Source organism: Corvus brachyrhynchos, unplaced genomic scaffold (genome assembly GCF_000691975.1).
Source record: "Corvus brachyrhynchos isolate BGI_N302 unplaced genomic scaffold, ASM69197v1 scaffold69, whole genome shotgun sequence".
Taxonomy (NCBI): domain Eukaryota; kingdom Metazoa; phylum Chordata; class Aves; order Passeriformes; family Corvidae; genus Corvus; species Corvus brachyrhynchos.
The window spans coordinates 4,388,550-4,404,640 of NW_008240228.1; the positions used below are offsets into that span (position 1 = coordinate 4,388,550).

Sequence of the window (16,091 nt, forward strand, 5' to 3'; positions counted from 1 at the left end):
CAGCCCGGCCGGGGCCGCGGAGCCGTGCAGCCAGCACGGGGACAGCACGTCCTGCTTGCCCGGCCCCACCGCCGGCGCCAGCTGGGAGCAGCCGGGGTACAGCTGACTCGTGTTGGCCAGGGCGCCTAACCCTGGCATCATCAGCGCGGATGGAAACATGTTTGGTTCTACGGAGAGAATGCCTCTTTTTAGGGTTTTTTTCCGAATTACAAATGGTAAAAAGCAAAGACAAGACAGCAGAATCTTTGTAAGACTGTACGTGCATTTCCACTGTCTACTTGGTTCACTGCTCTCCAGGATGGACCCCAGAGTTCTGGACAGCAGCAAGACAGCTGCCTACCTCACGTTTCTATGGCCCATACTGAGGGTGACATAAAAAACTGATAGTTTTAAGTTTGTACAGTCAGAAGTATCAGTATCTTACAGGAAAATACCCTCAATGAGATTAGAGTTTCAAGCAAAGAGGAGGGCACTATGTGCTTAAACAACTGTCAGACTGCAGGCAAAAACCTACCTTTCTTAATCAGCTTCCCTTCAGGGGTGACGACGGGGAATGGGGCTACTTTGGGCCTCTCCGTCGTGGTGTTTGATCCTGCAAAGGAACAAAACATGAGTCTGCAGCATTCAGAGAAAACAGCTCCATCTAAATGTAAGTTCAATCAAACAGAAGAAAAAGGCAAATATTTTCCTTACCACAGTCCTGTATGAGCTTCTGCCAAGCCAACGTTGATCTTTGCCTTTTTGCTTTGTTGCCATATGGATCTACAGAGAAAGGAGTGGAAGGGCAAAGAGTTGCATTTCTCTTTAATAAATACCCAAGTGGTATTTATTAAAGTGGTATTTAATAAATACCTTGGTGGCACCAAGTTGTAGTAGGATTTATTTAAAGGAGAATATTGCAGGCATGGCAGCACTAACAAACCATGCCAGTGTTACCCGATGGAAATTACGGATATTTTCACCGAAAGAGGGAACAAACTGTCTGCTGTAATTTTTAAAACCCAAAACTCCACTTTGCAGAAGCAATGTTGTAGTTTTTTTACTAATTAAGCCACTACCACGAGTCCTGCATTGATCATGGCTGTTCAGAAGCTCATCTCATTGGAAGCATACCTTTTTCATCTGGCAGGTATCTGAAATCCATGGGTTCACTGACTTCCTGGTCAGAGGGCCTCCGCAGCTGCATCTTCACCGTGACGGGCTCAGTGATGTCTTTGAGGAACGGCGGCGTCCTGAACACGATTGCGACCTGGCGGTGAACGTCGGCTTGGGAAAAGGAACCTTTGGCCTCCCAGTTGTCCAGGACAAACCTGACTTCTATGTCATCTGGGCCATGAGAAACAGAAGCTGCTTGTTAAGCTGGAAAACTGAGAACTTGCAGCAGAAAAAAGGGGAGCAAAGTGAGGAGCCTGACTCAGAATTCAGATGCAAAGTAAATGGATAAACTTTAAAGGCAAAAGATCCCATGAACCTGAAAGCTGTTCCACCCAGCTACAAAACCAAACCACTTTGAGGTGTGTGGTGAAGGGTTTCAGCCCCCCAGCAGGAAAATGGTTATGGAATGTGTTCATTTGGGAAAAAGGGAGAGAAAACACCTAGTCCAGGTTACCTTTCTGAACTTTGTCACACAGCAGAAATATTTCATCTCCTCCTTTGACGCTTCCACAGTTCTTGTTCACACGACAGATTCTCAATTCTGCAGTGTTGGGAGCTCCTGGAAGCAAACAGGCAAATTTAATGACATAGAATTACTGTGGCTTTGTCACTATTGGATGGGTACTGGGAGTTCAGGCATATAAAGGGAAGGCAACAGCTGGAGGAGTGTGACACCCTGAAATCCACACAAAGCAAGTCGCTCCATACAGGAAATTCAGCAGCAGGGCCTAATATTCCATGATCCTACAGCTTATCTCCAAACACAAGACACCAGCAGTGCTGTGCCATTCACTCCCTAACTATTGTAGAACAGTCTCAAATACTTCCCCCACTGACGTGGTTGTGTTCAGCCCCGCTGCCCTTCAGCTGCAGAATTCAAAGCAGCTCTGAGTGACTGATTACCTGGTACAGTCACACTTCTCTGGAAAGAGCTGGGCTAGCGAGTCAGGAGAATTCCCCTCTCTGAGGATCTGGCTCTAGTTCTATTCTATCTAGTTCTATTCTCAGAGGTACTTGGCCATCCAGCCTCTCCTCTGTTCCCCTCTGCAGGCGTCCAAGAACAGCTCTAGGACCATAATTTCGTACCTGCACCAAGGGCAGCAGGTTGCACCCCAAACCACTCAAATTTCAAACTTCAGACTGTGGCTGTACATGAACAGCCCTCAGGATAGCTGTGGGTGGAGAGCTGTCTCTCACCATGAATCAGCCCCCACTGAAGACTGCACACTGCATTCCAAACAATCTCATGGCTCTATGGGTGACTCCAATTGGATGGAGCCACGCTCTGCTTGGTGGTGTCTGGCTCCGTTCTGGAGCAGCAGCTCCAAACACATTTAAAATGTCTGGAACAATCCAGCTGGTGCTGCTTTGACGCCATGAAACTGATCCTCCATGAGGCTCCACCGCCACAGGCTCCCTCATCCAGACATAGAGAAGAAATACAAACTAAAGCTCACAGTGTCACCCTCAAAAAAAAAAACAACCCCAAAAAACAATCAAACCTGCTTTAGACTCTCAGTTGGAATCAATTCCTGCCCAAGTACAGGTACAGCACAGCACAGACTACACCTAGAGCAGAGTTCCTGGTAACCTGTCACCAGACCCTGATTACGTAGTTACCATCTGCAGTTATTACTGTCATTATTATAAGTGGGAGCTACAGCCTCATGTACTACATGACACACACCACTTCATTTGCTGAATGAATCAGAAACCTTCAAGGGAGGGGAAACCAAACAAACCCAGAAACAGGGCCATGTGATTGACAGCGTCATGGTGCACTTTTCACAGGAAGGGTAAATTAAGAATTGTGAGGAAAAGCCTAATTTTACCATTGTTTCACTTCTGTGTGCTTGAATGGCACTCAATAGCAGAGAATCAGAGTGGTTTGGCTTGGAAGGGACCTTAAAGATCATCCAGATCCAACCCTCTGCCATGGGCAGGGACACCTTCCACTATCCCAGGTTGCTCCAAGCCCTGTCCAACTTGGCCTTGGACACTTCCAGGGATGGGGCAGCCACAGCTTCTCTGGGCACCCTGTGCCAGGGCCTCACCGTCCCCAACAGGGAAGAATTTCTTCCTAATATCCAATCTAACCCTTCCCTCTGTCAGTTTGAAGGCATCACCCCCTGTCCTGTCACTGCATGCCCTTGTGAAAAGTCCCTCTCCAGCTCTCTTGCAGCTCCCTTTAGGTCCTTACAACAGATTTTTGGGATGGTCTCCTTCACTGGAGTTTGTTGTTTTGTCCTTAGACAAGGAATTCAGAAGGGAAATCGACACACACAAATGCCAGCAGATGTGGATGCACCACCGTGCTGTCAGCAGGAGCGCTGAGCCCGGCACCCACCTCAGAGGGAAACGTTCCTCACCTCCTGTCACCTCAACTCCTGCCCAATTCCTGTTCCTCACTCCCCTACACCACATCCCTGGCGACAAGTCCCTAGAGAAATGAGCTCCTCACCGAAAATCATGTTGCTTTCAACAAGGACAGGACAACATGTTCTATCTATCCAACCCCATTTCTCAGAAATGGTGACCTGCTTCATCTGACTCAAAAACTCTGAGTTTTTGATATGCAACTTGGGAAATTCTGTTCCAAACCAGTTAACTTTAGAAGCATTTGGAAACAGAAGGTGCTGAATTTGAGACCCTTGCAGCCTCTGCTAATGGGGCTGCCTGTGTGATGTCAATATGATTCTTCTGTGTCGCACTGTGCAAAGCAAGAGGAGACTACAAAGGAGGAGAAAGTGAAGACAACACTTGAAGTGTCTAAGCTGATTTTCAGAGCATCTCTCTGCTCCTAATCCAAGCAGATCCGTGAAGGCTCAGCGCTCAGAGCCCAGGGCTGTCCAGCCTGCAGTCCCTGTCACCTGAGGGTACAACCTCAGAGCAGCTCTAACCAGGCTCACATCTCTAAAAGCAACTCGGATCTGAAACTGAGTGAGGCCATTTTTTTACGATTTGTGGTTGCAGCTCTGCACACATTTATTTACGCGGCTGCTGCATTACAGGGAGGGTTTTGGGTGCCTCCAGTGCTGCCCACAGACACCTCCAGCACCACCCCTGCTTCCCCCACCACGCTCAGCCCCGGCCTCTCGCGGCTGTGCCGGGACTGACGTCAATCCACGGGGACGAGTAATCATGATTTGGCACATTTCTAAATGGCATCTGAGGCAGAGCTGCAAATCTGGTACATCAGTTTTTATCTCAGCCCTGATTATTTCAGTTGCAAGGGTTCTCAGTAACACAGTGCTCACAGTTCCAGCTTCTAGATCATTCTAGAGGAGACTCTAAATATATCAGAGCCATCTGAGTTCAGATTTTCAACATTTTCACAATGGTTGTGCCCACATCAACACAATCCTAACAACTTTAGGAAATGCAGATCTCATTTTATCCAGTAGTTTCAGCTAAAATAAGGACCTCAAATATTTAGCATGGAAACACTCATGCTGCAGAAATGAAAAACACTGCAGGAAAGTTTTCCAGGATTAAGAGTTCTTTTGCTACTCTGCTCCCAGAGAGGAGTCCAGCACACACCGAGGGCTAAAATCCTCAGCTGCTGATGCCCTGGAGATATCCAGTTTTGCAGCATGTGGAAAACCGCTTCTGTGCCAAGAAGGGGTTTCATGTACTTCTGCACCCTCCTGGAATATGATCAAAGACTCCCCCATTACCCACCTATACAGCGAAGCAGCCACCAACCAGGACATGAAAGGCCTTAAGACAGGTGCCCACTGGGATAAATCTCTCTTGCAAGTCCCATTCCAGAGCCCTCACAAGGCAAAGGCAAGATTCCTCAAGGGCACAAACAGGACCCAGAGGACTCTCTTGGAAAACAGATCAGCCTTGAGGCAGCCATCTATCTCACTACTCTATCAGCCATCTACCTATATCACTTTAATCACTTGGCACGTCAGGAATGGGCCTTTCCTTGCAATCACTGCTGCTGTGTGTGAACAAGGGCTGGAAACAGACCTGTGTGTGAGTCCATGAATGCCATGGACAATCCTTACTCTGGCTGGCCAACATTTCACCCTGGCATCAAGTTTGAATGTATGCTCACTGTGAGTTGCCACGTGTCAGTCATGCAGAAGTGACCCAGAACTGGCATAGACCTCAGAAACCTGGCATTTCTCATCCCAAGCTAAAGAGAAAAATAAAAGGGAGAAGAAAAAAAAGCCATTTGGCTGAGCTGGTACTCACTGTTGTCATAGATGGGGTTGGAAATCAAAGGAGGAAGGGCTCTCGTGTAGTTGCCGTGCTCATCAGGAAGGAAAGCTTGGAAGCAGAGTCGCACAACGTTGAGGTCGTACTCGTCGATGTTGTGCAGCTGCTCCTCGGGCACTGAAGGACAGACAACACTGCGGGTCAGTCACGGAACCAGCAGGAGTTCTTTACCAAACTGGGGATGAATCCTCACCAGGAAAAGAGATGGTGTTGCCCAGGCGCACGTGCCCGTAGCCCCCGGCAGCTGGACAAGGGCTGCATGAATTATCCCTTGTTCACAACAAATGGTACTGAAGCCTTTAACGCTTTCCCTGCACTCAACAGAGCTCAGCTGTCCGAGTTCTCCAGCTGTTTCTTGTGTCTGGTTTCCTCACCTTGCCTGCCACAACAGTTTCATGTATCTGTAGTTGAAAGTCATTTTTTATTCTTCTTTGTGCATGATAAAATTTACAAAATTAATGTTGTTGTCCAAGAGAAATATTTTGGTACAAAAGGATCCTAGGATCTCATGAAAGAATTTCTGCAGCAGTGACAGACTTTGGCTACATGGTATCATTATCTTCCTCTAGAAACTGAGATGGAAAAAGAGTAAGAAGGCAATTCCCAGGGCAAGAATGAAGCTGAAACAACAGAAACTACCTCCCCACCCCATCACCACCAGTGTCACCGCTGTACCTTTCAGAGCAGGGATTAGTGGAGCCATTAGGATATAGATTTGTAAAACTAGAAGGAAACTCTTGTTGTAAAGGATCCATTTCCTTGCATATCCCTCCCAGTGTAAAACCCAGCAATGCATAACCTGAACTCAGCATTCCAATTTTGTTCACTCCTTATTCTAACTACAAGACACAGGACCTGGAATATCATTACTGAGCATTTCATGTATTCCCATCTCAATGGACAACTCTGGGAAGAGCAGCCCCCTCTGAATTTGACAGTTTCCTTTAAACTTGCCTTTGACACTTTCCTTTGACACTTTCCACTAAACCATTGTGTTGACATTCAGTGCTAGCAAAAATGAGAAACTGACTTAATTTCACTTAAGTAGAAGTACTGATAATTAAAATCATTGTGAGTGTTTCTGTTTCCCCAAACCCCTCCAAGCAGCAGTTCAGCAGTTTCACACTCCTCACAATTACCCAAAGCCAACATGTGCCAAGTCACCAGATCACCAGCTCCCCATTCGCTCCCTCCCTCCCTTTCAAAGGCCTCTTGCAAGAACAGAAGATTAAACATGGCTGTGATAAGAAGTCTGGGGACCATGCTGTACTGATTAGATTGCCTGCTCTGACCTTTAGCATTTATTACTGGCTCAGGTCTCCACCCTGCCATGAGTGGGATTCCACAATGCCCACCTGAGTGACTTCTTCCTTTTACTTTTTGATAGTGTGAAATAGTAAGTGTGATGAGCTCAGAATACTTTCCACTGGCATTTTGAGTCCTTCTGGTGCTCTGAATATCAGTTTCTCCTGGTCTCTGCTGCAAAGGGAAATCAAGTCACCTTTCCCCTTTACAAGCTTGTGATCTGCAGTATTTCAAGACAAATACAGCAGCGAGTACAAACTAAGCAACAACGGTGTGAGCTTCAGAAGTGGTGAGGCCCAGGGGAGTTCTGCCCGTGAGCACTTTGCAGGCTGGTGCTGACTGTGACAGATACACAGAGTTTTATGCTTTGATGCACTTCACCACTTCACCTGCTAGCCTGAAACAGGATCTTTAGGAAACAGGTTTGGAACAGACAGCTCCTCCGACTGACTTGGATCTGGCCAACTCCACAGCCCAGCTCTTGATACAGCCTGATTCAGAGAGCACAGAAAGGAAAGTGCATTTTCCAAAGTGCACCTTGCAGAAGGGCTATCAGGAGAGCAGCTCTAATCCACGCTCTGACATCAGCTCCCAAGGACACCCTGACCTCACGGCCTATGTTCCTGTGCTGTGTTAGCCATTGGTGACCACGTGGATCCTTCCAGAGACCCAAGGGGTGGTCAAACCTCAAACCTCTTCCCAGTTAAACTGAGCACAGAGATTCAACACCTGTGCCTGAGTAAGCTGTCTGTAGCTGGAAGCCGAGCACGAAATCTGGATCTGGCTTTTGACCCTGAACCAGAAGTGAGGACTTTGTAGTTGTGCAACCAAGTCCCTCATGCTAAAGGAGCCTCAGTCCTGCTCTGTGTTTTCCACAGGGAAATGTGTCTCTTCCTCAGAAACAAGTAACAGCAGACTAAAGCCTAAGAGTACTCTATAAAAGCAAAAATACTCTAGATATGGAGAAAATTAGCAATGTTAATGTTCAAATGACATCATTTCCTATGCTACAAACTTGCGCAAATTCCCAATAAATCTGTTTAACACCTGACACAGGAGTGGTGTGCCAAGAATGGCAGGGGATAGAATCACTGTGTACAGCTCATTCCATTGCAGCAAAACCCACTGCTCCTGATTTGCATATTTTTATAAACGATTTAATAGAATTTTTTAAAAGTCTGTAGTTTGAAAGAGGAACTTTTCAGTCAAGAATGATTCCTCTTGAGCTATTCTTAGCCAGACAAGAAGAACATAACAGAGCAAAAGAAAGGAGAACAAGACAGCTGCAACTCCATCTTGTGATGACATGCTTTAAAAAATAAGAGAGAGACCAGATTCCACGCACATATGAAGAAGCACACCGCTTTCACCGATTTCAAAACATAAAAGACAATCATCCAAACAAAATAAAATGTTGTTATTTTTAACAAACGTCTAATTCTGCTCCCTCTGAAGTCAATTTGAGAGCAGCCACCAACGTGGAATGGATGCTGGCTTACACCTTAGGAATATTAAAAGCAAACAAAGCCGAGGCAGACAAACACCCTGAGTAATGCCTGGAGCATGGCCGGATGGAGGATGGTCGTGTCATTCCATGTTGTTCCAACAACTTCTGTGCAGGAGGACAACAGACAGGGTTAAACCTGACAAACCTGAAGTTATTAAAGTTAGGAAACGCTGTCGAAGATTTTGGGAACGCTATGTACTGGAGAGGAGGAGCAGCCACTGCATCAAGCCCTGCGAGCTCCGCACAAGCAGCTCGACTAAAACCAGGGGCATCACACACATGAAGCGCAAACGTCGCCCGACGTGGCACCTTCGGGGCAGGTGTGGTAAAAAAAGGCTCCAACACAACACATGAACCAAAAAAAAAAAAAAAAAACAAAACAAAAAGGGAAGAAGTTCTCTGGTTTTGGCAAGAGTTCAACTTCCTCTTCTGACTGCTGCTCACTGTGTGGTACCACACCTTAGTGTCTTCATCTGAATCCAGACGAAAGAGCTGGAACCCAACCAAAAGCCTGGGTATGTTCCTGTGGTGGCCCAATCTAATTACAAAAAATAGCCTTAACCTGGCAGAAATCCTTCAACTGTAGTTATCTCTGCACACAGGAACACATGAAGGACTATTTATAAGTTTTACAAGGAGCTTTCAGAAGTAACTCACAGAAATAATACAGAGAAATTAAAATAATATTTAAAAATAATTAAAACTCTAAGGTAAATATAGAACATGATGTCCAAAAAATACCAGCAGCACCATGGTAAAAGAAATCCAGCCCCACTCACCAAGATTCTGGCAATAAGGTTTCAAAAAACCTGGGGAGGATTTGCTGTTCATCTGGAAAGGGGTTACAGTAACTAGTAAATAATTTCATTATATATCTGTTTACAACTCCTCTGAACAAAGTGCTGATTCCCCAACTTTAATAAATAATTATCTTGGAAATAATTCCCTAATCCATTGTCTAATAACATGGGAAGAGACCAATATAGTCCCAGTGTGGGCAAAACACCCCACAGGAGCTAAACCGTGAACTCCCTCCAGCCTGAGCTGGCTAATCCAGGCAACTCACAGGCATTAGGTTTGGGTTGTCCCTGTCTCCAAGACTGTGTCTCTAAAATCCAGAGATGCCCCACTGGGATTCCACTGAGAACCTGCTGGATTTGCTTCTGTGACACAAAACTGGAGACTTCCTGGGTTCAACACACCAATGTGCAAGCCCAAGTTCCAACACAAAATTAAAGATGCCTGTAGTATCAGGCCTCCTGTTCATTAATTTCTAATTATAGTTTTGTAGTTCTTTTAGTATTTCAACAGCTTTCAACATCCAGCAAGGCCAATAAAACGCCATTTATCTGATTAAATAAATGGGGGATTAAAAGCTTTGATGTTCACTCATAAGGTGATGCTTCAGGGAAAGTGGAAGTTTATTCTGAATACTGAAGAGAAATGATCAAGGGTTTGGTTTTTTGACTGATAATGTGACACCTGATCAAACAGCAGATCCCTCACACAGAGCCCATCGCCCAGCTAATGATGTCAGCCTTCTGGAGTGGGCAGAGCTGGAGGCACTTGAGCATCTCAACCTGCATGGAAACTTCCAGGGCAAACGTGGTGTGACAGTCAGAGAGGGCTCTGTGGAGAGCACCAGCTCACCCTGCAAAGGGACATCCTGTGACCTTCCCCTCTCAGTGAGGGGCTGCAGGGGCACATGAGCCACATGAGATGTCAAAGAGAGTGACCTTCACAAGTTAAAACACCCCAGCGATCACACATCATTAATAATCATCACACATCACTCCCCACATGTGTGGGGAACACGCATCATTAATAATCATCATGAGTTGTTTCTCTCTTACGCAGATGAGGGTTTTTAATTTAGGGATACATTGGGAGCTCAGTTTCATTTAAGGGATGACACAGAGGTGGTTTGCCTCCAGGGTTTTGCTCCTGGAGTACAAAGATACCCCCCTTGGCCCTGATACCAACTGGGCAGTCTAACTTGGTCCCTGCCAGAGGTTTTGCTGCAAAAGGTGGCTCTGCCCAACCTTTCCAGCGCTGCTCAGGCTGGCTTAGCTCTCATGTGGTGAATCAGATCAAGAAACTGGTCTGGCTCAGAACAATCTTGCCAGAAGGGAAGAGGAAAAGGCTTGTTTTCAGCCAGCTGGTTCCCACGACAGGTAGCCCTGGTGCAAGCAGAGCCTCCTTCCAGAGCTGCTGCTGATTTACACCAGGTTCAACCAGGCAGGGAAATAGGGTGCAAGTCACAGGTCCCTCTTGGTGCCCAGGAGGTCCATTTCAGACCCAGCTTATGCCCCCAGCCTACGTCTAAGCTGCAGCCACAGCTGGTGTAGCCTTCTACCAGCACTTCCAGAGAGGTAGAATCATGGAATGGTCTGGGTTAGAAGGGACCTTAAAGATCATCCAGATCCAACCCCCTGCCATGGACAGGGACACCTTCCACTATCCCAGGCTGCTCCAAGCCCCATCCAGCCTGGCTTTGGGACACTTCGAGGGATGGGGCAGCCACAGCTTCTCTGGGCACCCTATGCCAATGCCCCACCACCATTAAAGAATTTCCTCTGTATAGCCAACCTAAATTTCCCTCTTTCTGTTTGAACCCATTACTCCTTGTCCTATCACTACAGTCCCTGATGAAGAGTCCTGGTGAAGCTGGGAACAAGGGGAGGGAAGGACTTGGGCAGCACTGTGTTTCTTCTGATACACCCACATGTGTTTTATTCCACTGAGATCCACAAAAAGGTAATATTCAATCAATTCTGAAGAAAAAAAAAATAAACTTTTACACATATCTTGAAACAGAATGTGCATCAGCAACACCCATTTTTTAAAAAGCAAAAACTCAGGAAGCTGATGAGTGCAAACAACCGAAATTCAGACGCCAATCTACAGTCAGTAAATGCCCAACTTCTATGGATGCATTTCCCTGGTTTACAGAACAAAGAAATGCAAGGAAGGTGGATGGCCTGGCCAAGGGAAGAACTGGAAATTCTTACAAATTAAAACTTTCAAAACTCAGTCCTTGTTTTGCCTAGACAATGTTTCTCTGGCTTCTTTTCCTGTTTCAAATTCAATATGAGAAAGGTAAAGTTCAAACAGATTTAAACAAGTGTATCCATCAGCCTCTGTAGATTCCTAATACCTTTCTTTAGCAGTTTCTATCAAAAAAAATAAAGAAGTCAGCATTTTTGTCTTGCTACTTGGTAATTTTCCTTTTTAAACAATTTGGAAGGGGGCTGTCCTTTAGATTAACATACATATTTTGGCATAAGCAGCAAGGGGCATTTGCATGAGAACAGAAGAACAAAGGGCTTTCCAAAGCTAAGTGGTAAAGTCATGCCATGGTCAGGACACGCAGCTTCCCTCGAGTGGGTTTGCTCCGTGCCTCTTCAAAAGCTGATGACTCTCACTACTGATATTTTATACTTCAGGATTTAGTTGGGGGGTTGCATATTTGTTTTGATACAAGAAAAGAAGCTTCAAGTTTCTTGCGATATCTGAGGCGCTCGTTATAGTGGACACTTTCAACCCATTCCCAACCCAAGGATTCTTGCCAAGAGCCGCTCGTGTAATCCATGGCTCCATAAAACTCGCCCTAGAGCCGGCGCAGGTGCAGAGGGGGATCCTGGGGATGCCGTGGGCGAGTGGCGTCAGAGGAGAGGGGGGTGTCTCATGGAGGCAGTGCTGGAGGAAGCTGCGGAGAGGGGAGCGCGCGTGGGCAGGAAGCGAGCGCGGCGGGGGCGCGGAGGGGGCGTCACGGCGGAGACGGTGACGAGCGCAGAGCCGCCGCGGGGTCAGCTGCCCGCGGGTGGAAAGGGGAAATGGCAAAGGAAAGACTGCGGAGGCACACGCAGACGTGTTTAGGTGTGGGTGCAGGGGAGAGCCTAAAAATGAACTGCACGCTCAAACGCAAAAGCAGTTGCAAAGGAGCAGGAAGGCTAAGCCTGTGGCAAGCTCCAGGGAAAGCCAGCTTATCCCCTCGGATAAAAACTGCCTGGAATTTGGTGTTTCTCTGGGTTCTCACTCCAAGATGAGTCCAGGGTTTCCATACCGTCATGCATTTGGCTGGAAAAAGGTCAGCCCTCTGTAACACTGCACTGAGTTCAGTTTTCCCCTAATTTAAAGAAAACACTTATGGCTTTTCCTCATTGATAATTAACTCGTATTGTTATTAACTCACTTGTTGTCTCTATGTCAAGTCACACCCACTCACAAAAGCTCTTAACTGAAAACTGGCTCTTCTTTTAATTTGAGTTGGCTGTACATCAGACAGTGCATGGGAAGACAAGGATATGGCACAACTCAACAGCTACTAAAGGAAAACAAACACCATAGAAAGCAGACATGGACTAGCTCCACTGGAGGAGTAACTCTGCTCCTTCAATGCTCTGCTATTTATATCATCATCCTCACCATCATCACCATGCCAAGGAGTCCTAGTTACATGTTAGGCTGACACCGTGCCCCATTTCCCCGGAGTGCTCAGGGATGAGAGACAAAAGGGATTTTACAGAATTGTTTAGATTGTTAGAGGACAAAAATACATGGGATGTGCTTTGGGAACACAATGGATAACGAACACGGTGTGGACACAGCAATTCCCTCTCTCTCAAACAAGGCTAACACGAGGAACAACCTGATTGCAAGTCATCCTAGTGAATGCACTCAGTTCCTACAGCCTGAGCTGAGCTTCATAAGGGATAAATGCTGCCAGCCAACCCTGGGAATTCACAGGGAGACAGCTTTACACAGGTACACTTGCAGAGTGACGCTGATGCAGACACCTCCAGCTGGGCACATGGCAGTGATCTGCAAACAAATTCCAATGACCCAGGGATTCTGAGGTAGGCACTGATTGTTCAGGGTCAATACTGAACTTTTCTGCCCCAAAAGGAGGCTCAGGACAGGGAATATTTGTTCCAGAAGAAAGTGGGAAAGAAAAAGAAAAGCCAGCCAACACACAAGCACCCTGAAGGCTCATTTTCCATGAAGTCTCTTTGATGATGTCATACAAGGAATGAATAACACCAACTTGCGACCTGCTTAGAGGATGCACAGCTCTGGAATGTCTCTGAACAGGGAAGTCAGATGCCTCTCTGAAGACACAGAGGTAAAGCACAGTGCAGGATGGATTCAGCACAGCCTGCACAATCCTGGAAAATGTACCAGTACTCTTCTGACCTTAAAAAACAAACTAAATCCATACATAAAACTTTCAGCCTTATCAAGCAGCAAACACTGCAGTGACTGCTGCTCACAAAACCCTGTTCTGATCAACTAAATAAACATATAAAAATATTTCTGTCACTAATCCTGTTTTATTAGACCTTGGTCCCAGGCCTTTCTAGGCTCTGCTCAGCGTGGGACTGCCCTGGAGGCTGTTCTCAAGTGGCTCTGCTTTGTGCTGACACGTTAACATGTGCCGAAGGGCAATGATGCAGGTGGGGATTGCCAGCGGCCCCTTCTCAGCACAGCCCCTGCCCAGAGCAGGGTGCTGCCCTGTGTGTCACCCAGGCAGCCTCTCCTCTGCTGCCAGGGCAGGAATGTGGCTGCCTCCACTGCTGCACTGGCAGGAAGCAGCCCAGGATCTGCCTGGATGCTACCAAGCACAACCTTCTGCAATCGCCCAAAATTTATTAGTGAATGTGGATTTAAGCGCCAACAACTGTAAAAACCTACTTCCTTCTACAGAAAAGTTCCCCTTCTATTGTTTGAAATCAAGGCAGAGCTGGCCGAGTCAAGGCAACATAATTCAAACCCTTAAACTGTTTAAATTGTGCTGCTGAACTAAACTCTTGTCAAAATACTTTGTACATACATTATCATAACTAAGGTAATTGTTCAGATGGGTCATCAGGGCCATCAACCTGACTCCAAGCAGTTGTCCTAAAATTAAGAAAAATATCTAAGACATTTCTTATTCTGTGATAAATTCAACATCCTTCTTTTTGTCCCAATTCAGGGACGTGTATTTTAAAGCCAGCCAGCAATCCAGCTCTCAACTCTCTATAAAGGATCTTACCTGAATATAGCCAAGAATTCTGTGGGTATTAAAAAACCCACCAAAGTGTCTGGAAAACCTCCAAGCTTCTGCCACACTTAGGGAAATACATGACTACATTGACACTGCTTAGCTAATAATTTGGGGGTATTTATGCTTTTCATCTGATTCCCCCCAGTTGTGCCTGCACTCTGCATGTGTTGGTCTGACTCCAGCTGGCCCAAAACTTTGCAGTGTGCCCCCCACCCCCTCTGTGCAGTGAACTTGGCAGTTAAATTGCTGTGAGAGGAGTTGGTTTAGCAAGTTGATCTGAAGGGAAACCAGTCTCCTATTTTTTTATTTTTTTGTTTTCAAGTTGGTTTTCCATTGGAGCAATTCGCTGCTTTCGTTCGCTGCGTGGCACGCAGCCCCTGTGTGTGGTGTGAGGAAAGGGGTGGGAGTGTGTGAGCAGGGATGGAGGGAAGAGCAGGATGACTCCTTCTGAGAGCAGCCCACAGATCAGTCGTCGCATCAAACAAAACCCTGTGGGCAACCCCTCACAGGTGTGGTTCTGCAGCAGTGGGTCCTGCCTCTGACTTGCTGAGACAAACCACAGCATCACAGGATGCTTTGAGGTGGAAGGGACTTTAAAGATCATCTCGTTCTGACCCCTGTCATGGGAAGGGACACCTCCCACCAGATCGGGCTGCTCCAAGCCCTGTCCAACCCAGCCTTGATATTGCAATCTTGCTGTGGGTATCTGAGCTGTGAAATCAAGTGAGAGGCAGTTCCCAGGGGTCTATCAGCCCCCTGACCTGGTCACAAAAAACACAGCAAGAGAAAAGATGAGAAAGTGGCAAGTGAGATTTGTATTGGCTTAAGTTGTTGCACAGTTATTCTAATTCAGTCTTTTACTCTCATCACTGCCAAAACCGGGGAATCCAATTCCCAAGACACTTGGAGAAGTTTCCAGGAAAGGCTTCTGCTGCTATCCCATTCCTTCTGTCCAAGCAGCAACTCAGACTGCTGCCAGGAATTAAAAAGCTCAAAAAAAAGGGCAGCTATCCAAATAGATTCATCATGTGATGACTGGGAAGAAAGACTGGGAGGGACACAGAAGGGGAAGAGTGTTTCTCAGAAAGAGGTTTTTTTGGAAAAAAAATAAAGCTCCAACACAAAAGCAAAGGCAGGACAGGACAAACAAAACCCCATCACCGTGCCAAGAGAACCAGCTGATTTCCACTCACCATTGAAAGGGTTAATTTTCTTCGAGATTCGTAAAGAAATGGATTCCTTCAGGTCTTTCTTCTTCACACACTGAATGCCCAAGTTCTGAAAGCTGAAGCATATGTGGCAAGATTTCAGCAACTAGTAACATCTTCAGTGTAGACTATTAAATAAAATATTTGTGTTAATTAGTGTGATAACATCCAGTGTAAGAAATGAAAAAAGGCTTCTTTTGAGAAGGGTGTACAAGACCTGAAGAGCAGAGATGCTGCTTTTCCTAAAGTAAGGGCAGACACAGAAGCAAAAAAATTCTAAAATAAAATCCTAAATAATTTATATTATTAAGAATATATATTTCTATATTGAAAATTATTACTCTGCAGTAAGCCTACAGTGATTAAAAAGATACTCAGTCTTGGGTGATTTATAGTGACAGTCATTTTTGTTATCAATAAACCTGGTAATTTGCATTAGTTAAAGGATTTGCTCTCCTGCTTTTATCAGGGAACGTAAATCTTAAAAAAAACCACCTTTAAAATAGTGTTTAACAGGTCAAAACAGGTTTTTAAATCTCACATAGTTATGGAAAAGTTCTGAAGAGCTGCAGCTCCTCCTGATTTGCATAAAAGTGCAGGTCAACCCAATGCAGGAGGTGGGGGGAGTCCCAGGCAG

General features: G+C 46.0%; 1 protein-coding gene across 1 annotated transcript in view; it reads right to left on the reverse strand.

Annotated features, from left to right (window-relative positions):
* The window catches only part of REL (REL proto-oncogene, NF-kB subunit), a 44,461-nt gene that overhangs the window by 2,017 nt on the left and 26,353 nt on the right, over positions 1–16,091 (reverse strand). The window contains exons 6-12 of the mRNA XM_017745226.1: positions 15,440–15,531; positions 5,362–5,502; positions 1,610–1,714; positions 1,114–1,326; positions 694–762; positions 515–592; positions 5–167 (exon numbers count right to left, since the gene is read on the reverse strand). Of these exons, the coding sequence (XP_017600715.1) occupies positions 5–167; positions 515–592; positions 694–762; positions 1,114–1,326; positions 1,610–1,714; positions 5,362–5,502; positions 15,440–15,531 (861 nt within the window). The remainder of the gene's footprint in view (positions 1–4; positions 168–514; positions 593–693; positions 763–1,113; positions 1,327–1,609; positions 1,715–5,361; positions 5,503–15,439; positions 15,532–16,091) is intronic.